At 43.9% G+C, this 24,504-nt stretch overlaps 1 protein-coding gene across 5 annotated transcripts in view; it reads right to left on the bottom strand.

The window, feature by feature from the left end:
* Positions 1-24,504, bottom strand: part of LOC134336968 (coiled-coil domain-containing protein 74A-like) — a 79,889-nt gene that overhangs the window by 7,592 nt on the left and 47,793 nt on the right. For 3 of the 5 annotated variants that reach the window (XM_063031700.1, XM_063031703.1, XM_063031704.1), the window contains 2 exons: positions 6,666-6,807; positions 4,597-4,825 (listed from right to left, as the gene is read on the bottom strand). In XM_063031700.1, the coding sequence (XP_062887770.1) occupies positions 4,597-4,825; positions 6,666-6,807 (371 nt within the window). The remainder of the gene's footprint in view (positions 1-4,596; positions 4,826-6,665; positions 6,808-24,504) is intronic. The other 2 variants (XM_063031701.1, XM_063031705.1) reach the window with 2 other exon arrangements.

Genomic DNA, 24,504 nt, shown 5'->3' with positions numbered 1-24,504 from the left:
GTGAACACCTGCTATTCAGAAATAACAAAGCCGCAAAGACCCACTATCTAACCCATTTTAATTGGATAGTTTCTATTTTATATGGCAGAATTAGGCCATTTGGCCCATCAAACCAGCCATTCAAACATGGCTGATTCTTTTTTCCCCTCCTCAACCCCATTCTCCGGCCTTCTCCCTGTAACCTTTGATGCCGTGTCCAATCAAGAACCTATCAGGATCTTCCTTAAATACACCCAACGACCTGGCCTCCTCTGCTGCCCGTGGTAATAAATTTCACAAATTCATCACCCTCTGGCTCAAGAAATTTCTCCGCATCTCTGTTTTAAATGGACGCCCCTCTATCCTGAGGCTGTGCCCTCTTGTCCTAGGCTTCCCCCACCATGGGAAACGTCCTTTCCACATCTACTCATCCTTCCAAATTCCAGTGAGTACAGACCCAGAGCCATCAAATATTCCTCGTATGATAACCCTTTCGTTCCCAGAATCATCCTTGTGAACCTCCTCTGGACCCTCTCCAATGCCAGCACATCTTTTCCTAGATGAGGAGCCCAAAACTGTTCACAATACTCAAGGTGAGGCCACACAAGTGCCTTATAAAGCCTCAGCATCACATTCCTGCTCTTGTATTCTGGACCTCTTGAAATGAATGTTAACTTTGCATTTGCCTTCCTCACCACCAACTCAACCTGCAAGTCAACCTTTAAGGTGTTCTGCACAAGGATTCCTGTCCCTTTGTGTCTCAGATTTTTGGATTTTCTCCAAAATAGCCTGCACATTTATTTCTAATACCAAAGTGCATGACCATGCATTTTCCAACATTGTATTTCATTTGCCACTTTCTTGGCCATTCTCCTTATTTGTCTCAGTCCTTCTGCATCCTACCTGTTTCCTCAACACTACCTGCCTCTCCACCAATCTTCGTATCATCTGCAAACTTGGCAACAAAACCATTTATTCCATCATCTAAATCATTTATATACAGCATAAAAAGAAATGGTCACAACACCAACCCCTGCGGAACACCACTAGTCACAGGCAGCCAACCAGGAAGGATCCTTTTATTCCCACTCACTGCCTCCTACCAATCAGCCAATGCTCTAACCATGTTAGTAACTTTCCTGTAACACCATGGTCTCTTAACTTGGTAAGCAGCCTCATATGTGGCACTTTGTCAAAGGCCTTCTGAAAGTCCAAATATACAACATCCACTGCATCCCCTTTATCTATCCTACTTGTAATCTCCTCAAAGAATTCCAACAAGTTCGTCAGGCAGGATTTTCCCTGAAGGAAACTATGCTGACTTTGTCCTATCTTGTCCTGTGTCACCAAGTACTCCATCACCTCCTCTTTAAAATAAATGGATCTCAGTTAACGTGGGTGCAGCAGCTGGTGATACTTTCAGAAGGGATGCTGCATTTCTGAGAGGCTGCAGTGCACCACCTCTCCTGTAGAAGACCTCTGGCTCAGAGTTACAAAGAACGTCCCAGGGTAAGGTATCAGAGAGATTCAAAGTACACTGATTATCAAAGAATGTGTAAATTATACAACCTTGAGGTTTGCTTGCTCACTGGTAGCCACAAAGCAAGAAACCCAAAAGAACTCAATTAAAGAAAATAAATAAATAAAAGAGCAACATCCAATGCGCAAGAGAATTGGGGAAGAAACACAAGTCATGCAAATAATTGAGGTGAGTAACAACATGGCAATCAAAAATTTAGTCTTCAGGTCGGAACCATGGAGTAGGCCTAAATCCTTGCTCATCAGTTCATCATTTCAGGCACAAATCACAGCAGCTGGTGGGGCGGGGGGAGGCAGGGAGGGAGGGTAGTCATCATAGCTTCAGCGCCATGGACAGAGGAGTGACCATTGCAGAGAGTGAGTGAAATTGGTTCTCGCCCCAAATCCAGACACCCTGTCTTTTCAGTCTATCTGGGCCGGCATTTAAATTCACCAAACAATGGAACAGCGAAAGGCTCCACCACCCTGGAGAGAGGAGTGAATATCGCAGGCAGAAAGCAAAATCGGCTTTTGCTTCTGATCTGGCTGATGTTTAAATTGTCTAAACAGCAAATCATACCTCGTGCTCGGACCCAGCTACTGTGAAGGACTCAGGCCTGGACCACGCCACCCGGTAACTTGCTCCAGGCCGAGAATTCATTTTCCAGCCCAAAGCTGCTCTAAAACTCCTCAAAGCAGCTTGGCACCCAAAGCAATCGAACCTCGCGCCTGGGCGAGTTGTATGGGCATCAGAGCTCCAACTGCAATGATTCTGCAACACACCATCTCGACTTATTCCCCCAAACTTGTCTCGGCACCACTGTTTGCGGTGATAATTTAGCACAATTTACCTCAGAAGAGGCATTCTTAGTGATTTTTTCAGTCACATTTATTAACTCTTTAATTACCAGTAAGCTGCCACACACATTCAGTAGCCCGAACTTAACCCAAAGTTTGGAGTTACCACTTCCAAAGTACTGGATGGAGGAGGTAAGGAAGAGAGCCAGAGGGAATTATGAACCAGCTAATTCATTATGGTGCCTGCCACAATGCTTCATCGTCATGTTAACTAGGAGTCACAGTCAAGCCATATCTAGGACAGCAGCAGTCCCCAACCACCGAGTTAGCTGCACCTTTTCCTCATTCCCTGTCACGCACTGTTGGACTTGAACATAGGGTTGCCAACTGTCGCGTATTTGCCGGGACATCCCATATATTGGGCTAAATTGGTTTGTCTCATACGGGACTGCCCTTGTCCCGTATTTCCCCTGCTAAGGTAGAGCGTTCCTACGAAACCTTTCATAAGCTGAAATGATGTGAAGCGAAGAAGCAATTACCATTAATTTATATGGAAAAAAGTTTTGAGCGTTCCCAGACCCAAAAAATAACATAACAAATCATACCAAATAGCACATAAAACTGAAAATAAGTAACACTAACATATAGTGAAAGCAGTAATGATATGATAAATACACAGCCTATATAAAGTAGAAATAATGTATGTACAGAATAGTCAGGAAGACGAGGGCAAAACCGATTTGTGGGGTAAAAAATCGGCACGTATGCGCGTGCACACACAGGTGCCCACGCAAGGCTTCATGGTCATGGTAGTCTTTCCTGGGGTAAAGTGTCCCGGGATTTGACTGCTACTTTTGTCCCTTATTTGGGAGTGAGGAAGTTGGCAACCCTAACTGTAAAAGACAGGTTGAGGTGAGTTCAACCCTACTTGAACACGCTCCCCCCCACCCCCGCCCCGGCCGGCCGGTCTGCCAGAATATTGTCAATATTAGACCGGTCTGCGGTGCAAAAAAGGTTGGGGACCCCTGATCTAGGAGACACATACTGGCTGATATCGTATGTTCCTGACACCAAGTATTCACAATAAACACTGACACAAGATTCAGCTCTACTCATGACCCCTAAGACAATGAAGGACACATGCCTGCCAAGACACAGACAATGTTCACACGATAAGGAGTGCAGGATTGTTGCACATCATCAGCCTGTAGTGTGGGTGAAAGAGTCACCACTGAGCACAAAGCCCCCAGGTTTTTCCACGTCAACAAAACACATCAGTACCCTTCCCTTGTTGGGGAGGGAGTGCAACTCCAATGATCCTCAGAGCACCCGTTGACATCCAGGACAAAACAGCCCATCTGACGGACCACCAGACTGAGCGTGGCTCCTTCTACCAGCTGCAAACCCCTGCAACAGGGTGTGCCAGTCACCAATGAATTGAAGCAACTTGCATCTCAACTCAGGTCCCCACCACTGGGACAATGGCAACAAGTAGATACTGACCCAGATTCCCCTCCAGCGCAAAAAGACACTACCCTTTCCTGGGAGTGGCCTCAGTGACTGGCAGCTTTCACAGATCAACAGGCAACTTGGCATCTCCTTTTAAGGACAATTGGGGTTACCAATAAACACTGGTCTTGTGACACCCACACAGATAAACCCTCGACATGTAGGTAAGACATACCAAGCAAGGGGGTTATGTTTGTAGATAGTGAATAATTTTTTAAAAGTTATTTTATTTATAAATACAGCACTGTAACAGCCCTTCCGGCTCAACGAGCCCTTGCTGATCTGGCAATATTAATCAGTGTCCGAGCAAACCCCACCAGCCTGAAGTCAGGTGGATTGGCTCTATGATTCAGCTTGGAGAGGAAGTGTGATCAAACAAGCAGCAGCCAAGGCATCGTGTGTAGAGAGTGAGTGCGCTGTGTCCCTCTTGTTTTGTGAGACTGAGAAGAAAATAAAGATTATTTCATTTACCAGTAGATGTTGTGTTGGTGATATCAGCAGCACTTTGCTGAGGTACAATACAAACTCAGGGTTCAGATTCAGATTTATTTATCACATGTACATCAAAACACAATGAAATGCATTGCTACACTAACAACTAACATATCTAAGGATGTGCTGGGGTTCCTACTTTCTGGCACCAAAATAGCATACCCACTGCACACAACCCGATCAGAACAAAACTGAACATACCAAGCAATGAATCAATCGCAGCAAAACAAGCTCCAGTCCCAGCTCCCTCCCACCTCCGCTTCCAACCCTAGCTCCTCCGTAATGCTCCGGCATCCTTACCTCCTGAGACTGCAGGCTGCTGGTGTTGTGCAAGTGTCGGACAATAACAGCGCACTCCTGCAGCGTTGGAGCCCGAGGAGTGCCCGAAGGAGTAACCTTGATCAAAAGAGGTGTGAGAGATGTGATGAGCATCTGTGCCTCGTCCGGTTCGGGATGAAGAGTCAGCACGGGCAAAGCCGCACAAGCCTGTGGGCAGGGTGCCGTCCCATTGCTCCTACAACAGACAGATCTGTGTCGGTGTCAGGCACAACTCAGTACATTTCCACTTCTGCCTAGCAGCGTCCGAGAAAGGTAATGACTTGGAAACAGGGAGAGTATGGTATCCATTCATGCACAGGACTCAGGGTTCAATGAAACCTCACTCTTGCAAATGGCTGTAACTCAGTCTCAATCCTGTTTTTAATGGGCACAGGACAAAAGACTGGCCAGCACCGGACTGTACATGGAGAAAGGAGTGAAAGAATGCAGCCGAGATCTTGCAGGTTGAGCACTCCAGAACCTTGAGGAATTGGGACCATGTTTGAGGGACAGCCGAACTTTACAAGACCAACAGAATGGGATCAATATTCCGGAGGGGAGTTATCCCGATAGTCTAACACATTCAGGACTTCAGTGATACCACACTTCCTGGTTTTATGGGCTATTGGATTTTGCTTGAGTAACACTCTAACCCGCTTTCAAATCACTTCGTTAGATTTTAATAAGCATTAAAATAAATGTTCCAGTGAACCAGTTGTAGAGAGTACAGGAATTGGGGCTTTGATAAATGGAAAGGAGTGGGGCAAATTACTTGGTGAGCCAGACACCAAATCACTGGGATTTCTAAAGAACTGGACTGCAGATTACTGCAGCTTTAGTGCTTCAATAAAGTGACTACCCACATACTTCACAATAATGTTAACTGGGAATCGCAGTCAGTTTAGCCTAAGACTGGAATCAGAAGAGAGTAAAGCTGAGGTAGCTGTGGTTCAGGTGAGGGAGTAATCAGTAAGGAAATGGCAACAGAACACAAAACTGAGAGTCTATTTGCACCAGCAAATGAAGTCAAAGTCCAAATGAATTTATTGACAGAGTATGTATCTGTCACCATATATTATCTTGAGATTCATTTTCCTGTAGCCAGGTGTTGTGGCCACTTTATTCGGTTCACCTGCTTGTTAATGCAAATATCTAATCAGCCATTCATGTGGCAGCAACTCACTGCATAAAAGCATTCAGACATGGTCAAGAGGTTCAGTCGTTGTTCAGACCATACATCAGAATGGGGAAAAATGCGCTCTAAGTGACTTTGACTGGTCTGTTGGTGCCAGATGGGGTGGTTTGACTATCTCAGGAACTGCTGATCTCCTGTGATTTTCACACACAGCAGTCTCTGGAGATTGCAGAGAATGGCATAAAAAACAAAGAAACATCTAGTAAGCAACAGTTCTGTAGACAAAAATGCCTCTGTTAATGAGAGGTCAGAGGAGAGTGGCTAGACTGGTTCAAGCTAACAGGAGGGTGACAGCAACTCAAATAACCACATTACAACAGTGATGTGCAGAAGAGCATCTCTGAATGCACAATGTTGAACCTTGAAGTGGACGGAAAACATCAGCAGAAGACCACACCAGGTTCTACTCCTGTGGCCATTTCATTATGTACACCTCTATACCTAATAAAGTGGCCACTGAGTGTATGTGACAGTAAGATACAAAGGTACAGCTCGGACTCACTTCGTGTACAGCAAAACTCCCTCTAGGTCACACAACCTCAGTGACACCTGAGAACATGCTCTGGGTGAGACAGAGCCGGGTCAGGAACGGGGTGAAGCTGCCTAAACCCATTCCACCGTAGACCCTAATAGCCAGCAAATTGGAGAGAAGGGTCACCATTCACCTTGGGCCTGAATGGAACATCAGACCTACCCTACCACGCCATCCCCCTTTCTTCACTCCTGCCTTTCTCCACTGGGTGTGGTTTTATAAAGAATCGGATTCCTTCAGTCTCAGTAGAACCCACCCATGACCCAAAGCAACAAAAGGAAGCGACTGAAGGACTGGTTGGTGTATGAGGGCTTTCGTCCTTACCTCATGGCTGCTGTGTCTGTGGAGAGCTTGCGTCGAGTGGAGCTGGGTTTCTGGAGCTCTTTCTGGGCTACCTTCTGCTCTCTGACCCCATCCTCTGGCAGTACGGGGCGGCGCTGGGCTCCCTTCTGAGAATGCTTCTTACCTGCAACAAAGGTACAACAAAATCAACTTTCGGAAGGTCACGTGACCTCAGGATCCAACTTCTCTAGTGGTTAACTGCACTTCCACTGGAAGGAAAAAGAAAAGAAAAATTAGGAAGACATTAACTGAACATTTATGGTTCGATAACTAAAACTACGGAATATGGACTTGACCACAGGTTGGCAGATAAGTTGAATGTGCTGCCACGTAGTGGAGCTAAAATGTATCAGGTCCATTTTCCAAGGAAAGTGAGTGAGAATATGCTGTTTTTGCAGTGAGGAAAGTGCATTCATATTTCAGTTTTCAAAACACAATGAAATTAAATGAGAAGTCAGAAGCACACCAGTCCTCATTGGGGTCAGTGTGGAAAAGGTGAGCAGCTTCAAGTTCCTGAGTGTCAACAAATCAGAGGATCTATCTTCAACCCAACACATTGACAACATCTTCAAGAGGTTGTGTCTCCTAGTGAGGCATCCATCACTAAGGCTCCTTGCCATCCGGAACAGGTCTTCGTCTCGCTACAACTATCAGCACGAGCCTGAAGACCCAGACTCAACAGCTTCTTCCCTTTCTGAATTGTTCATGAACACTATCTTGTTATTCTTTTTTTGTATTCTGTTTTTGTAATTTACAACACAGAGCATTTATAGTACGGTGCCTATAAAAAGTACTCACCTCCTCCCCCGGAAGTTTACTTGTTTTATTGTTTTACAGCATTGAATCACAGTGTATTTAATCTGGCTTTGTTGACACGGGTCAACAGAAAAGACTTTCGTGTCAAAGTGAAAACAGATGTCTACAAAGTGATCTAAATTAATTACAAATATAAAACAAAAAATAATTGATTGCATAAGTATTCACCCCCTTCATGTCAGTATTTAGTAGATGTACCTTTGGCAGCAATTACAGCCTTGAGTCTGTGTGGATAGGTCTCTATCAGCTTTGCACATCTGGACACTGCAATTTCTCCCCATTCTTCTGCACAACACTGTTCTCAAGCTCTGTCAGATTGTATGGGGACCGTGGGTGAACAACCCTTTTCAAGTCCAGCCATAAATTCTCATTTGGGTTGAGGTCTGGACTCTGACTTGGCCACTCCGTTGTTTTTAAGCCATTCCTGTGTAACTTTGGCTTTATACTTGGGGTCATTGTCTTGCTGGAAAACAAATCTTCTCCCAAGTCACAGTTCTCTTGCAGACTGCATCAGCTTTTCCTCCAGGATTTCCCTGTATTTTGCTCCATCCATTGTACGCTCTACCTTCACAGGCCTTCCAGGGTCTGCTGCAGTGAAGTATCCCCACAGCATGATGTGGCCACCACCATGCTTCACGGTAGGGATGGTGTGTTTTTGATGATGTGCAGTGATTGGCTTATGCCAAACATAGCATTTAGTCTGATGGGCGAAAAGCTCAATCTTACCTTCTTCCAACTGACTTCAGAGTCTCCCATGTGCCTTCTGGCAAACTCGAGCCAAGATTTAATGTGCTTTTCTCCAACAAGTCTTTCTCTTGCCACTCTCCCATAAAGCTGTGACTGTTGAAGCACCCGGGCAACAGTTGTTGTATTCGCAGTCTCTCCCATCTCAGCCACTGAAGCTTGTATCTCCTGCAGAGTTGTCATAGTTCTCTTGGTGGTCTCCCTCACTGGTCCCCTTCTTGCACAGTCACTCAGTTTTTGAAACCAGCCTGCTCCAGGATGATTGACTTAGCTGTACTCCAAGAGATATTCAGTGACTTAGAAATTTTCTTGTATCCATCACCTGACTTGTGCTTTTCAATAACCTTTTCACAGAGTTGCTTAAAGTGTACTTTTGTCTTCATGGTGTAGTTTTTGCCAGGATACTGACCCACCAGCAGTTGGACCTTCCAGATACAGGTGCATTTTTACTATAATCAATTGAAATACCTTGACTACACATGTCATATTAAAGGGGGTGAATACTTTTGCAATCAATTATTCTGTATATTTGTAATTAATTTAGATCACTTTGTAGAGATCTGTTTTCACTTTAACACGAAAGAGATTTCTTCTGTTGATCAGTGTCAAAAAAGTTAAATTAAATCCACTGTGATTCAATTTTGTAAAACAACAAAACCTGAAAATTTCCTTGGGGGTGAATACTTTTTATAGGCACTGTACACTACAGCCAGTACAGATCCTTTGGGCCATGATGTTGTGCCAACCTTTTAACCCTCTAAAACCAATCTAACCCTTCCCCTTCTACATAGTCCTCCATCTCTCTATCAACTTTACCTAAGAGTTTCTTAAATATCACTATTGTATCTGCCTCTTCCACCTCTCCAGGCAGGGCATTTCACACACCCTGTCATGGTCCAGTCCATGGATTCTGTATTCCAGCTATTCCTTTTTTCCCTTGTTCCACTGGGCGCCTTAACTGAGGCACCTGATTGTCATTTCGGGCTGGCAACGTAAATAGCTCTGGGGTCCAGTGATTCCTTGCTGGACCATTCTCATCAGTAAACTCGTCAGAATCCCCGTCAAGTCAACCCACCGGAGTGAGACTAGAGCCGCTGTCTGTAGTTCCTGGGCCGCGTCGAGGGCTTGCCACTACTTGGAGCCTTCTCATGTCAAGATAAAGAACAGTCTATCGTTTTGTGGTTTTGTCTCTCAGTGTTCTCTCCTCTGCTGGGTAGGTCCGGCCGTTTGCCGCTACCGAGGGGGGAATGGTCTCAGTGTTTTGTGTCCTGTGTCTAAGAAGAGTCCTGGCTCTATATCCTGTGTCAAGGAGGAGCCCCGGCTCAGAGTTCTGTGTCCTGTGTCTAAGTCAAGTTTGAGCCTAGTCCAAGTCAAGAGTCAAGTTCCAAGTCCGAGTCGAAAGTCAAGTTCCAAGTCCAAGTCAAGAGTCAAGTTCCAAGTCCAAGTCAAGAATCAAGTTCCAAGTCCAAGTCAAGAGTCAATTCTGAGTCAAATCCAAGCCAAGTCCCAGTCAAGTCCAAGCCAAGAGCCCAAGTCTAGACCCAGGTACCGAGTCCCTGCCAAGACCCAAGTCCCGAGTCATGACCTGAGTTCCCTGTCAAGTTCAAGACCCAAGTCCAAGTCCAGGTTCTCCGGTTTGTCACTCTTCATCTAGCTTCGTGTTATAATTTTGACCTCGCTCCTTGGCTTCCCTAGCATTCTTAATAAACATATTCCAGTTCCTAGTTCTTCAGTGTCTGTGTCTTGCATTTGGGTCCGCTATTAACGCCCTCTTATGACACACCCACCAACCCTCTGTGTAAAGAATATTCCTCTGACATTCCCCTCTATACTTTTCTCCAATCACCTTAAAATTATGCTCTCTCACATTAGCCATTTCTGCCTTTGGGGGAAAAAGGTCTCAGTCTCTTATCACCTTGTATACATCTATCAAGTAACCTCTCATTCTCCCTCAACCTGTCCTCATAACACATGCTCACTAATCCAGGAAGCATCCTGGTAAATCTCCTCTACACCTTCTCTAAAGCTTCCACATTCTTTCAATAATGAGAAAACTAAAATTGAACACAATATTCCAAGTGTGATCTGACCAGGATTTTATAGAGCTGGGTGTTCTTGAACTCAGTCCTGCGACTATTGAAGACCAACACACAATATGTCTTCTTACCAACTTGTGCAGCAACTTCGAGATCTTTAGTTATGAACCCCAAGATCCTTCTGTCTCTCCACACTGCTAATAATCCTGCCATTAACCCTTTTTTCTGCTGTCAAATTTGACATTTCAATGTATTAAATATTCACTTCTTGTTTTTTTTTACTACGTTTGCTTTCTAAATACCAGCTGCCACTTATAAGATTAAACTGTTTTAAGTAAACTTTCAACTAACAGTTTGTTTAGTTTCTGGTCATAAATGGAAGTAAGTCTTCAGTTCTTAAAATGTAAATGACAAACAGTAATCAGCTTGAAGTTCAAAATCAAATAAGTTCTGTACTTTTCAGACACTCTGTCTGTGAGTTGCAGATGCTAGTCACTGCACCTGTTTTATTACTACTCAAGATAGAGTATAAGAGAATGGGTGGTTTAATTTGAGTTGTTTCAAACAGACAAGCTGACTCTTTAGTGGCTTAGTTCAAGGAACTTTGCAGAACAGATGGACAATGTAATTTAGAATATCAATAATTAATGTGTTTATATTTGTAAGGGTTTTATGTACTCAAGGAAAGCTTTACAGCGTTAATGCTAGCTAGCTGAGGTCTATGTCTCTGAAAATGGTTTTAGACCATTTGTGTTAAAAGGATATCTGATGAAAAATCATAAGTGTGTGAATTCACCCCAGTGGGAGAAAAGGGGTATATATGTAAAAAGCAATTCAGGCTTATTAGGAATGGGGTAAGGAACATCAAAAAGCATAAAAGAAACACAGGGTGAATGAGAATCCATCCTCCAGCTTCAGTTTCTGTGACAGATGGTTCATTTGTCAGCAGCATGGGCCTGTATTTTTAGCTTATAGGAATCATATTGTGTTTTGGAAATCCTTAATGCTTTATCCTTTGTGCTTTGTTTTAGAAATGTTTTATAAGATAGAAATCCTTTGCGAGAATTTGGAAATGTTTAAGATAGAAATCCCCAATGAGCTTTAAAAGTGTTTTAAGAGTGTTGTGTGGATTTGAATGTGTATCAATGAAAATAAATAAACTGCTTAAAACTACTTTGCGAGCTGGAAGTACATTCTCCTTGGTAGAGAGAGGGGACCTACCACTCGAACAGTTGATGTTAGCATGGAGAATAAACAGGGAAGTTAGTCTTTGAAGATTGGGTAGTTACAGTATAATCTCCCTTCAGTGAGAGCACCCATGCCTACTTATATCAGACAGGGCTTAAAGTCTTCGTCTGAGTTTAGAACTTCACAGCCAGCAAACCCAGTACCACCATGGGTGATGGCTGACATGGTCACATTATACCAAAAGTATTGTTTTAGAAAGAATTATTATTTAGCAGTAGTCCAACTCAAAAAGCTCTCAACAAGTGCTATGGCACCACATCTTGTACTATAAAATGGTCGACATCTGGTTTTAAGCCACTGGGCAGGCGAATGCTGGTTGATATAATGAATGTGTTAATAATATATCAGAAATGCAAGATACTGGTCCAACTGTTCCTCAAATTGAACATGATGAATATTTTATTCCTGAAGTTAGAGAATGGAACGATGAAGGAATAGAACACAGAGTAGGATGCCGATTAGACAGACCAAACCCCACTGTATGACCTGCTGGACTCAAGACCATCACAATTTGTACCAGATCCCAACAACATAGCAATAATTTGTGCCTGGAGACAACAAATTGGCCTCTTTTTAGCTCAAAACCAAGCTCCCTGGTGGACACCACATGATTATGTGATAGAACCTGGTGACCCATATCTTAACTGGATTTTTGACTATTCAGAGTTTGCAGGCCATTTGTGGAATACCTCCAGTTGATGCTAAAGGAATTCTGAAGTGACTATGGTTATTTTCTACAGACTTAGTACCACCTCTATGTGAGTGTGGAAATCCATATCAGATACATGCGTTGATTTATAAACAAATCAATAATGGAGACATAGACAGAGGACTTAGCATTGTATTGAGTAAAATAGTCAAAAGCCAGAGCTTAATAGCAGCTTATAAGATTGAAGAACAAATGGCAAGGATAGACTGAGACCAAGTTATAACATTCTATAATGTTATCCCTTTATCCTAGTGAAAACCCCCACACCATGTGCTGACTTTATCCTATCTTGTCCTGTGTCACCAAGTACTCCATAACCTCATCCTTAACAATTGACTCCAACAACTTCCCATTTATATTGTTTGCTAGCTTGCTTTCATAGTTCACCTTTTATCTCCTAATGATTCTTTTCATTGCTCTCTGTAAGTTTTTAAAAGCTTCCCATTCCTCTGTCTTCCCACTAATTTTTGCTTTGTTGTATGTCCTCTCTTTCGCTTTTACACTAGCTTTGACATCCCTTGTCAGCCACAGTTGTACTATTTTGCTATTTGAGTATTATTTTGTCTTTGAAATACATTTGTCTTGCTCCTTCCTCATTTTCCCAGAAACTCACGCCATTGCTGCTCTGCTGACGTCCCTGCCAGCATCTTCTTCCAATTTACAACTCTTTCACACCACTGTAATTTCCCTTATTCCACTGAAATACTGCTATGTCAGACTTTGCTTTCTCCCTATCAAATTTCAAGTTGAACTCATATTGTGAACACTGGCTCCTAAGGGTTCTTTTACCTTAAGCTCCTTAATCACCTCCGGTTCATTACATCACACTCAATCCAGTATAGCTGATCCCCTAATAGTCTCAATGACAAACTGCTCTAAAAAGCCATCTCGTAGGTATTCGACAAACTCACTCTCTTGATATCCATTACCAACCTGATTTTCCCAATTGAGATACATGTTGAAATCTCCCATGACTATCATATCACTGCCCTTTTGATATGCCTTCTCTATTTCCTGTTGTAATCTGTGGTCCACCTCCCAGCCACCGTTGGGAGGCCTGTATATAACTGCCATCAACATCCCCTTACCCTTGCAGTTTCTTAACTCAACCCTTAATTCAACAGCTTCCAATCCATGTCACATCTTTCTACTAACTTGATGCCATTCTTTACCAGCAGAGCCACAACCCCCTCCCGCCTACCCTTCCTATCCCTTCGATACAACATGGAACATAGAACAATATGAACAGTCAGCTCTCAACTACAACCATCCTTCAGCCATGGTCACAGCATCATACCTGACAATCTGTAATTGTGCCACAAGATTATCCACCCTATTTCTTATATTTTGTTGATTGAGATATAACACTTTGAGTACTGCATTTGCTACTCTTTTTGATTCTGCATCCCGAATGCACTGATGGCTGCAATTTTGCCTGACAGTCTGACTTTTTTACCATCTGTCTTATCCTGAATCCCCTCAGTCTGGTTCACACCCCTCTGCCAAATTAGTTTAAAGCCTCCCCAACGGCTCTAACAAACTTGCCCTTGAGAATATTGGCCCCTCTCAGGTTCAGGTGCAACCCATCACTTTTGAATCAGTCACACCTCCTTCAGAAGAGAACCCGATGATCGAAGAAACTGAAGCCCTGCCCCCTGCACCAGCTTCTCAGCCACGTATTAATCTGCCAAATCACCCCATTTCCACTTTCACTGGCAGCAATCCAGAAATTACTAGCCAGGAGGTCCTGCTTCTCAGCTTTCTACCTAGCTCTCTAAATTCTCTTTTCAGGACCTCTTCGCTTTTCCTTCCAATGTCCTTATTGAAAACCTGATAGATATATTCTTGTGATAACTGATCTTCGTGTGGGATATACGTAGTAAGTCTCCAAGTCTTCTTGTAGTGAGAGCTCACCCCTCACAGCACTTCAAAACTTCACATTCCCAAATGCTTGCACCCGCCTGCATCACACTGCCCAAGGGTCTGCCTTCAGTAGTAAAGGCTTTCAAGCCATGTGTGAACAAACAGGCATAGAAGTGGAGCACAGCCCTCCATTCCAGCCGAAATTGAGTAGCATGGTGGAATGAAGGAATCAGAAGGTTATGCGAGGCCTAGCAGAAACGGTCTAGGAGTCAAAAGATCCAGGGTAGTGGTGGTTGTCGCAATGCCACACATCCCACCCTGCAAAAACACATTTCAGGGAGGTAGCACCCCGGTCCCCCCCACCCCCCGGTTGACGTCCAAGGGTGTATGTAATACCTTGTTTAGTGATTTTGTCTAATCTGTAAACCAAGTTGGGTATATGCAGAAAATGTGATTAAAATATGTACTTATATTATATTATATCACCATGTTTATTCCATTACAACTTGAAGCAAGTCTTCAGGGAGTTTGGCCTCAACACGTAGGACATCAATAGAGTAGCTCCTTAGCAGCGAGCCAACTAGTTTAAATAACGTTAGCTATGCTAATGAACAAATGACACCTGTTAAACTCACCTCAACATGTCGTTTACATTTTAACCCACCATGGGCAATAGAAAATCACTGTTGCAAACAGTGCAGCGAGCATCACTGTCATTATTTTTGAGGTCGACTGTAAAGCCCGCCCACAGAGAAAACTGATCGGTCTACTTAGCAGGGGTCCCCAACCCTTTTTTGCACCGTGGACTGGTTTAATATTGACAACATTCTTGCGGACCGGCCGACCGGGGAGGGAGGTGTTAATCACAACCAGAATATAGGTGAAAAGCCAATTATAAGTCACCTATAAGTGGCTAATACACTCAATTTTGTTTCTAAAAGGGTTTATCTAACAAATTTTATATTAAACACACAGCGCATATTTTCCTCGCATGAATATAGTGATAAGTCAATTATGTCAATAGCATCATAACATCCTAAGTAACATTTGGATATTAAACACAGAGCGCATATTTTCCCTGCATGAACATATAAAATCATTGCAACAGACCAATATCGCTGAATCAGTGGGAGCCCTGGGCTTGTTTCCCTGCAACAAGACGGTGCCATCGAGGGGTGATTGGAGACAGTGATACTCAAAGGGGGTTCCTTATGTACAGTCTATTCCACAATTTAGTTTTCATTGCATTCATTGCAGCGATATGTTGGAAATGGAAGCAATGTTTTCAGTGCTTTCGTGGCTATCTCAGGATATTCAGCCTTGACTTTGATCCAGAATGCCGGCAGAGATGTTATGTCAAACATACTTTTCAGCCCGCCACCATTTGCAAGCTTAAGGAGTTGATCTTCCCGCACTGACACGGATGACGCGCGGGTAATGACCTCACGTGTGTTCAAATTCAACAGTGGGCGTGACAGGGAATGAGGAAAGGTGCAGCTGACTCATATCGGTTCATACCACCAAATCCTATTGTTTCCTTGCGGCCCGGTGGTTGAGGGCCACTCTTAGCACGAAGATCGACCAATCAGGATGCTCGCTCTCCCTCTCCCTCTCAAAAAAATCGATTTCCGGGATATTGTATATAATTTCTGGGTGTCAGGGAGCCACTATCAATATGCAGGAGACTCCCGGAACTCCCGGGAGAGGTGGGATGTCTGCAACGCTATCACAGCTCGGGGCGTTCCGGAGTTTGGAGTTCACTTCCGGCATGTTCTGTGAGGAGTCTCTGTACATCCTTCCCGTGGAATGTGTGGGTTTTCTCCGGGTCCTCCCACAGTCCAAAAACGTACTGGGTAGGTTAATGGGTCATTGTTAATTGTCTGTCCGATTGGATCACTGTGGCTGAAAGGGCTGGACAGGCCTACTCCCTGTTGCATCACTCATTAAACACAGTAGGCTACAGTTTCCTCAAAGTGCCAATTGTGAAAATAGGAGTACATGTCACACTTTATTTCTTAATGTACAATGTCCACCTAAAAACAACCCTGATCATCAGATTAGGCCAACCATCACCTTTTCCCAATACAACTCTCCTTAAGGAATTGAGTGAGTTCATGGGAATAACCTGACAAGACAGTTTGGAGAGCACAAAAAGGAGACCGAGTCCAACAAAAGAAATTCCATAAAGATAATCCGGACCCTAGTTTCTGCCCGAGATGGAAACTTCCTTTTCTCATTACCCAGGTTATCAACAATAGGAATGTGGCAGTTGAGAATGGGAGGGGAAACAAGACTATAAGTAAAACTGGCACCATAGAGAACACCAAATCTTCCCCAGCAGGACTCAATCCCCTAGATTCAGGGAACCCTTCTATCAGATCAGAACCCCTACACGCCTGAAGGGGAGAGGGGTGAGATGAATTGAAAAGATAAAACACATGTTTAGATCTGAAAAGCAACAAAAAAAATTCTGTTCACTTAAGGAAGATGTAAAAGATATATTGCCCAGGGATAATACACCCAGAATGCATTTAAAAACGCAAACACAAGGAAATCTGCAGATGCTGGAACTTACTACTCTTACTAGCTCTTCTTTCAGTTAGTCCTGACGAAGGGTCTCGGCCCGAAACGTCGACTGTACCTCTTCCTAGAGATGCTGCCTGGCCTGCTGTGTTCACCAGCAACTTTTATGTGTGTTTCCAGAATGCATTGTTGTTTTCAGAGTAAGGCAGAGTCAAACTCCAGGAAGAAATGTTACTTTGCTGTATTTTATTTTTAATATTTGTGCTTATAATAATATTGTTCACTTATTTACTTTTTCCAGACAGTGTCGCATCTATTACGGAAACTGTCTCATCTGGATCAGACACCCTTAAAACCTAATGGCTCAGAAAATATTAGATTAAGGGGCTCTGTGAGCAATGATGATTCTAATTTAAATATCAATAAATGGGTGGCCCTTACCTCTTGGACATATGTCAACTACTACACAGGAACCCTTAACACTTGCCTCTGGCAAAGTGATTGTTCCTATCCACTTAAACAGTCACTCTGGCTGTATTGCAGTTGAATTAACATAGATACATGGGAAGGCAAAGAATCACTTGCAGAAATGATTGTTGACACCCTAGCAAACAAAGATTGCAGCCTAGATATTGAAGGTAAACGAATAGAGAACTCTCTTGATTTGGATCCCTCTATACGGTACTTGAAGTATAAATACTTATGTCATTGAACGGTCCCAGTCATGGGAACAGGACGAGAGCATTGTGAAAAATTCTATTTTTTAATGAAGACTTCTACATTAACAGGTATCTTATTGTACCTTTGTGACCAACAAGTATTTGAATAAACTTAATACAAAAATTTTAAAAACGCAAACACAAGGAATTCTGCAGATGCTGGAATTTCAAGCAACACAGATAAAAGTTGCTGGTGAAAGCAGCAGGCCAGGCAGCATCTCTAGGAAGAGGTACAGTTGACGTTTCGGGCCGATACCCTTCGTCAGGACTAACTGAAGGAAGAGATAGTAAGAGATTTGAAAGTGGGAGGGGGAGGGGGAGATCCAAAATGATAGGAGAAGACAGGAGGGGGAGGGATGGAGCCAAGAGCTGGAAAGTTGATTGGCAAAAGGGATATGAGAGGATCATGGGACAGACGGGAGGCCTAGGGAGAAAGAAAGGGGGAGTGGGGAAGCCCAGAGGATGGGCAAGGGGTATAGTGAGAGGGACAGAGGGAGAAAAAGGAGAGAGAGAAAAAAATAATAATGAAAAATAAATAAATAAGGGATGGGGTATGAAGGGGAGGTGGGGCATTAACGGAAGTTAGAGAAGTCAATGTTCATGCCATCAGGTTGGAGGCTACCCAGACGGAATATAAGGTGTTGTTCCTCCAACCTGAGTGTGCCTTCATCTTGACAGTAGAGGAGGCCGTGGATAGACATATCAGAACGGGAATGGGACGTGGAATTAAAATGTGTGGCCACTGGGAGATCCTGCTTTCTCTGGCGGACAGAGCGTAGGTGTTCAGCAAAGTGGTCTCCCAGTCTGCGTCGGGTCTTGCCAATATATAAAAGGCCACATCGGGAGCACCGGACGCAGTATATCACCCCAGTCGACTCACAGGTGAAGTGTCGCCTCACCTGGAAGGACTGTCTGGGGCCCTGAATGGTGGTGAGGGAGGAAGTGTAAGGACATGTGTAGCACTTGTTCCGCTTACAAGGATAAGTGCCAGGAGGGAGATCGGTGGGGAGGGATGGGGGGGGACGAATGGACAAGGGGGTCGCGTAGGGAGCGATCCCAGCGGAAAGCAGAGAGGGGGGGAGGGAAAGATGTGCTTAGTGGTGGGATCCCGTTGGAGGTGGTGGAAGTTACGGAGAATAATATGTTGGACCCGGAGGCTGGTGGGGTGGTAGGTGAGGACAAGGGGAACCCTATTCCTAGTGGGGTGGCGGGAGGTTGGGGTGAGAGCAGATGTGCGCAAAATGGGAGAGATGCATTTGAGAGCAGAGTTGATGGTGGAGGAAGGGAAGCCCCTTTCTTTAAAAAAGGAGGACATCTCCCTCGTCCTGGAATGAAAAGCCTCATCCTGAGAGCAGATGCAGCGGAGACGGAGGAATTGCGAGAAGGGGATGGCATTTTTGCAAGAGACAGGGTGAGAAGAGAAATAGTTCAGGTAGCTGTGAGAGTCAGTAGGCTTATAGTAGACATCAGTAGATAAGCTGTCTCCAGAGACAGAGACAGAAAGATCTAGAAAGGGGAGGGAGGTGTCGGAAATGGACCAGGTAAACTCGAGGGCAGGGTGAAAGTTGGAGGCAAAGTTAATAAAGTCAACGAGCTCAGCATGCATGCAGGAAGCAGCACCAATGCAGTCGTCGATGTAGCCAAGGAAAAGTGGGGGACAGATACCAGTATAGGCACGGAACATAGATTGTTCCACAAAGCCATCAAAAAGACAGGCATAGCTGGCTACCTTGTCAATGTCTTATATCCTACAACAACCTTCTAAACTAGACACAACTCCACCCAGGTTTCTATCATTTGCAAAAATACTGCAGTAATTTTTACTATTAGAGCAGTATTTCAGCAATTTGACATTTTGAGCTGCACTACTGCCACAAAACAGCAGATTTCATGCTATCTAAATCAGTGATAACAACCCTGCGTCTGTAACACACTACTGTCATTTCTGTAAACACAAGGAATTCTGCAGATGCTGGAAATTCAAGCAACACACATCAAAGTTGCTGGTGAACACAGCAGGCCAGGCAGCATCTCTAGGAAGGGGTACAGTCGACGTTTCAGGCCGCGACCCTTCGTTAGTCGACTGTACCTCTTCCTACAGATGCCGCCTGGCCTGCTGCGTTCACCAGCAACTTTGATGTGTGTTGCACTGTCATTTCTGTGATGAGAAGCAATTTATTAGTTCATTCAGCAATGAAGACCAGTCGGCAGGCTAGGAAGGTCCAGTGCAGGGCATGCGCAGTGATTAAAAAAAAGATGAAAATTAAATTTGAGGCATTTAGAATATATTCTGTTTAAGGGGATTTGTCGTTTATATTATTACACAGAACAAGATGAACAAGTATAGTTTGGCCACTGATCTGTTGTAAAATGTAACAAGCAGTTTGTGACCAGTCTCTCCCCACTTTGTTTTTGCTCACATTGTCCTTGAAGAGATTAAATCTCTGAGGAGGCATCTGTGAAAGTCCAATATGTAGTTTGAAACTTCTGGATGCATTACTGTAGAACCTAGCAGTCAGATATTTGACGGTGTAGGTACATCGCTATAGATCAGGCCACGAGTAACAAGTACAGTGTATCTGAAAGGAAGCTAAGATCCTCAGTGTCTGACGTCCACATTTACCCATCGAACGTGCAGCAAAGAATTCTGCCAACCATGTTCACTGATGAAATTAAATTAGAATCTCAATTTAATAAAAAATAATATCAGGTTCATGTAGTAGGCGATCTCTGCGTTGCAAAGACTGATCTTTCACAGTTTCTGATAACTATCTGCAACAGGCCTGTTTGCAGCAACCCCAAAGAACACAAACAACGCAAAGATTTTGAAAGGCCAGAATCTGAGCTAATTGCCTGCTACACTGCAGAGCTACAATCAGCTATTGAGATTATATGCAAGTTTTATAATTCTTGCCCTTGAGATATTCTTCGGACAATGGGTGTGGCCAACATAGTTTATTTATAACCGGACTCCATCACGTGAAATGTTTTAAAACAAATGCTCACCATCCCTCACAGTGCCCAGGTCTAATTGTCCAACCAAAAATGCAACTAACCAAGGCAGGGCATTTTTGCTATGGGAGGAGTAAATTCTAATCCATGAAGCCCTGGAACAAGTACTGGGGAGGGCTGCTGTGGTGGGATGGATTTAACTTGAATTAGGTTGGGACTAGGGGTCAGGTACTGTGATCACCTTATTTACTTAATGATACAGAGTGGAGTAGGCTGTATCCGGGTCTTCACACCATGCCACCAACTTTAACACCAGCCTAATCACGGCACAATTTGCAAAGACCTATTACCCTACTGACCAGTACGTCTTTGGACTGTGGGAGGAAACCAGAGCACCCAGAGGAAACCCACGCATTCCTACAGCACGTAGTAGACCGTTACAGCCACGCCACTCAGAAACAGCCAATTTAACCCTTCCAGCCACGCCACTCCGAAACAGCCAATTTAACCCTTCCAGCCACGCCACCCAGAAACAGCCAATTTAACCCTTCCAGCCAGTTAACCCTGTTAAATTGGGTGTTTCGGAGTGGTGTAGCTGGAAGGGTTAAATTGGCTGTTTCGGAGGAGTGGCATGGCTGGAAGGGTTAAATTGGGTATATTTAAAGTGAAAACTGTTAGTTTCCTGTTGGTCAGGGCATCAAAGGATATGGCGAGATGGCAGGTGTATGGGGTTGAGTGGGATCTGTGATCAGCCATGATGGAATGGCAGAGCAGACTCGATGGGCTGAATGGCCTAATTCTGCTCCTATGTCTTATGGTCTAATCATTTCTTAGATAAGGGGCCCAAAACTGCTCATAATATTCCAAGTGAGGCCTCACCAGTGCTTTATAGTCTCAACATTACATCCTTGTGTTTATATTCCAGTTCTCTCGAAATGAATCCTAACATCCTCACCACACCTCACCACAGACTCAACCTGAAAATTAACCTTTAGAGAATCCTGCACGAGGACTCCCAAATCCCTTTGCTCCCCAGATTTCTGTATTTTTTTGCCATTTAGAAAATAGTCAATCCTTTCATCTACCAAAGTGCACGACCACATACTTTCCGACACTGTATTCCACCTGCCATTTCTTTGCCCATTCTCCTAATCTGTCTAAGTCCTTCTGTAGCTACCTTACTTCCACAGAACAACCTGCTACTAAATTTATCTTCATATCTTCTGCAAACTTTGCAACAAAGCCATCAATTCCATCACCCAAGTCATTGACATATAACATAAAAAAGAATCAGTCCCAACACAGATGCCTGTGGAACACCAATAGTCACTGGCAGCCAAGCAGGAAAGGCCCCCTTAATTCCTAGATTTTGCTTCTGCAGACAGATATTGATAGGTTAAGTGAGTGGGCAAGGGTCTGGCAAATGGAGTACAATGTTGAAAAAGTGAGATCATCCACTTTGGAAGGGAAAATGAAAGAGTAGATTATTACTTAAATGGTAAGTAATTGCAGCACGCTGCTGTGTAGAGGGACTGGGAGTGCTTGTGCATGAATTGCAAAAGGTTGGTTTGCAGGTGCAGCAGGCTATCAAGATGGCAAATGGGATGTTGGCCTTCATTGCTAGAGGGATTGAATTTAAGCGCAGGGAGGTTATGTTGCAACTGTACAGTGTACCTGTGAGGCCGCACCTGGAGTACTGCGTGCAGTTCTGGTCTCCTTACATGAGGAAGGATATACTGGCTTTGGAGGAGGTGCAGAGGAGGTTCACCAGATTGACTCCAGAGATGAGGGATTAGACTATGAGGAGAGATTAAGTCATCTGGGTCTGCACTCGCTGGAATTCAGAAGAATGAGAGGAAATCTTATATAAGCATATAAAATTGTGAAAGGGGATAGATAAGATAGGGGCAGGAAAGTTGTTTCCACTGGTAGGCGAAACTAGAACTAGGGGACATAGCCTCAAGATTTGGGGGAGTAGATTGAGAAGACAGAGGTGAGGAGGAACTGCTTTTCCCAGAGGGTGGTGAATCTGTCGAATTCTCTGACCAATGAAGCAGTGAAGGCTACCTCAGTACATATATTTAAGACGAAGTTGGATAGATTTTTGCATAGAAGGGGAATTCAGGGTTATGGGGAAAAGGCCGGTAGGTGGAGATGAGTCCATGGTCAGATCAGCCATGATCTTATTGAATGGCGGAGCAGGCTTGACGGGCCAGATGCTCTACTCCTGCTCCTATTTCATATGTCCAAGTGAGGCTTCACCAATGCCTATACAGCCTCAGCGTTACATCCTTGCTTTTATATTCTAGTCCTCTTGAAATGAATGCTAACGTTGAATTTGTCTTCTTCACCACTGATTCAACCTGCAAGTTAACCTTTTGGGAATCTTGCACAAGAGTTTTTGTTTTTTTCTCCCTGTTTAGAAAATAGACAATGCTTTTATTCCTTCTAAAAGTGCATAACCATTCACTTCCTGACACTGTATTCCATCTGCCATTTCTTTGCCCATTCTCTGAATCTGTCTAAGTCATAGAGTCATAGAAAAGTACAGCGGAGAATCAGACCCTCCAGCCCACCTAGTTAGTGCTGAAACTTTGAAGATGCCTACTTCCATCAGCAGGACCAGGACCAGGACCATAGCCCTCCATATCCCTACCATCCCTGTACCTATCCAACATCTCCTAAACATTGAAATGAAGCTTGCATTAATAGATATCATGCCAAAACTTTGCAAACTTCTAAGGAAGTAAAGTAGTGGCATTGGCATGCTTTATTTGAAATTGCACTTACATGCTGGGCCCAGAATATGTCGCCAGAAATGGTTAGACTGAGGAATTTAAAGTTGCTGACCCTCTCCACCTTTGATCCCCTGATACGGACTGCCTTATGGACCTTTGGTTTCCTCTTCCTGAAGTCAATAATCAGCTCCTGAGTCTTTCTGACATTGAGTGAGAGGTCCTTCTTCAGCATCCTATCTTCCTCAACACTACCTGCTCCTCCACTTATCTTCATATCATCCACAAACTTGACCACAAAGCCATCAATTCCAAATACCAAATCACTGACATAAAATGTAAAAAGAAGTCATCCCAACACAGACCCCTGTGGAATACTAGCAGTCACTGGCAGCCAGTCAGAAAAGGCTCCATTTATTCCCACTCTTTGCCTCCTGCCAATCAGCCACAGCTTTATCCATGCTAATATCTTCCTGTAGTACCATAGGCTCTTATCTTGCCAAGCAGCCTCATATGCAGCATCTTGTCAAAGGCCTTCTGAAAATCCAAGAACACAACATCCACTGACGCTCTTTTGTCTATTCTGCTTGCTATTTCCTCAAAGAAATCCAACAGATTTGTCAGGGAAGATTTTCCCTTAAGGAAACTGTGCTGATTTTCACCTATTCTATCGTCTGCCTCCAAGTACCCTGAAATTTCATCTTAAACAATTGACTCTAACATTTTCCCAACCACTGAAGTCAAGCTAACAGGCCTATCATTTCCTTTCTTCTGCCTCCCTCCCTTCTCAAAGAGTGGAGTGACATTTGCAATTATCCAGTCCTCCAGAACCATGGTAGAAACTATTGGTTCTTGAAAGATCACGACTAATGCCTCCACAATCTCTTCAGCTACCTCTTTCAGAGCCATTAAGGTGTAGGCCATCTAGCCCAGGTGAAAGGCTCAGACCTTTCAGCTTACCCTGCACCTTCTCCCCGGAAATAGCACTTGCACTCTCTTTTGCCCCCGACACTCTTGAACATCCAACATACCTAGTGTCTTCCACAGTGACGACTGATGCAAAATAGTTATTCAGTTTGTCTGCCATTTCACTGTCCCCTATTACTACCTCTCCAGCATCATTTTCCTGTGGTCCGATATATACTTTCACTTCTCTTTTATAAGACCATAAGGCATAGAAACAGAATTAGGTCACCTGGCCCATCGAGTCTGCTCCACCATTCAATCATAGCTGATCCTTTCTTTTCTCGTCTTTAACCCCAGTTCCCAGCTTTTTCCTCATAACCTTTGAAACCATGTCCAATCAAGAATCTATCAATCCACCCAATAACCTGGCCTCCACAGCTGCATGTGGCAACAAATTCCACAAATTCACCACCCTTTGGCTAAAGAGATATCTCTGCTCTCAGTTTTAAAAGGGCGCCCCCTAACCTGAGGCTGTACCCTCTTGTCCTAGACTCACTCACCATGGAAAAT

This window comes from Mobula hypostoma, chromosome 23, assembly GCF_963921235.1.
Source record: "Mobula hypostoma chromosome 23, sMobHyp1.1, whole genome shotgun sequence".
Taxonomy (NCBI): Eukaryota; Metazoa; Chordata; class Chondrichthyes; order Myliobatiformes; family Myliobatidae; genus Mobula; species Mobula hypostoma.
The sequence above is the reverse complement of the archived record's forward strand: the minus strand, read 5'-3'. Positions and strand labels throughout refer to the sequence as shown.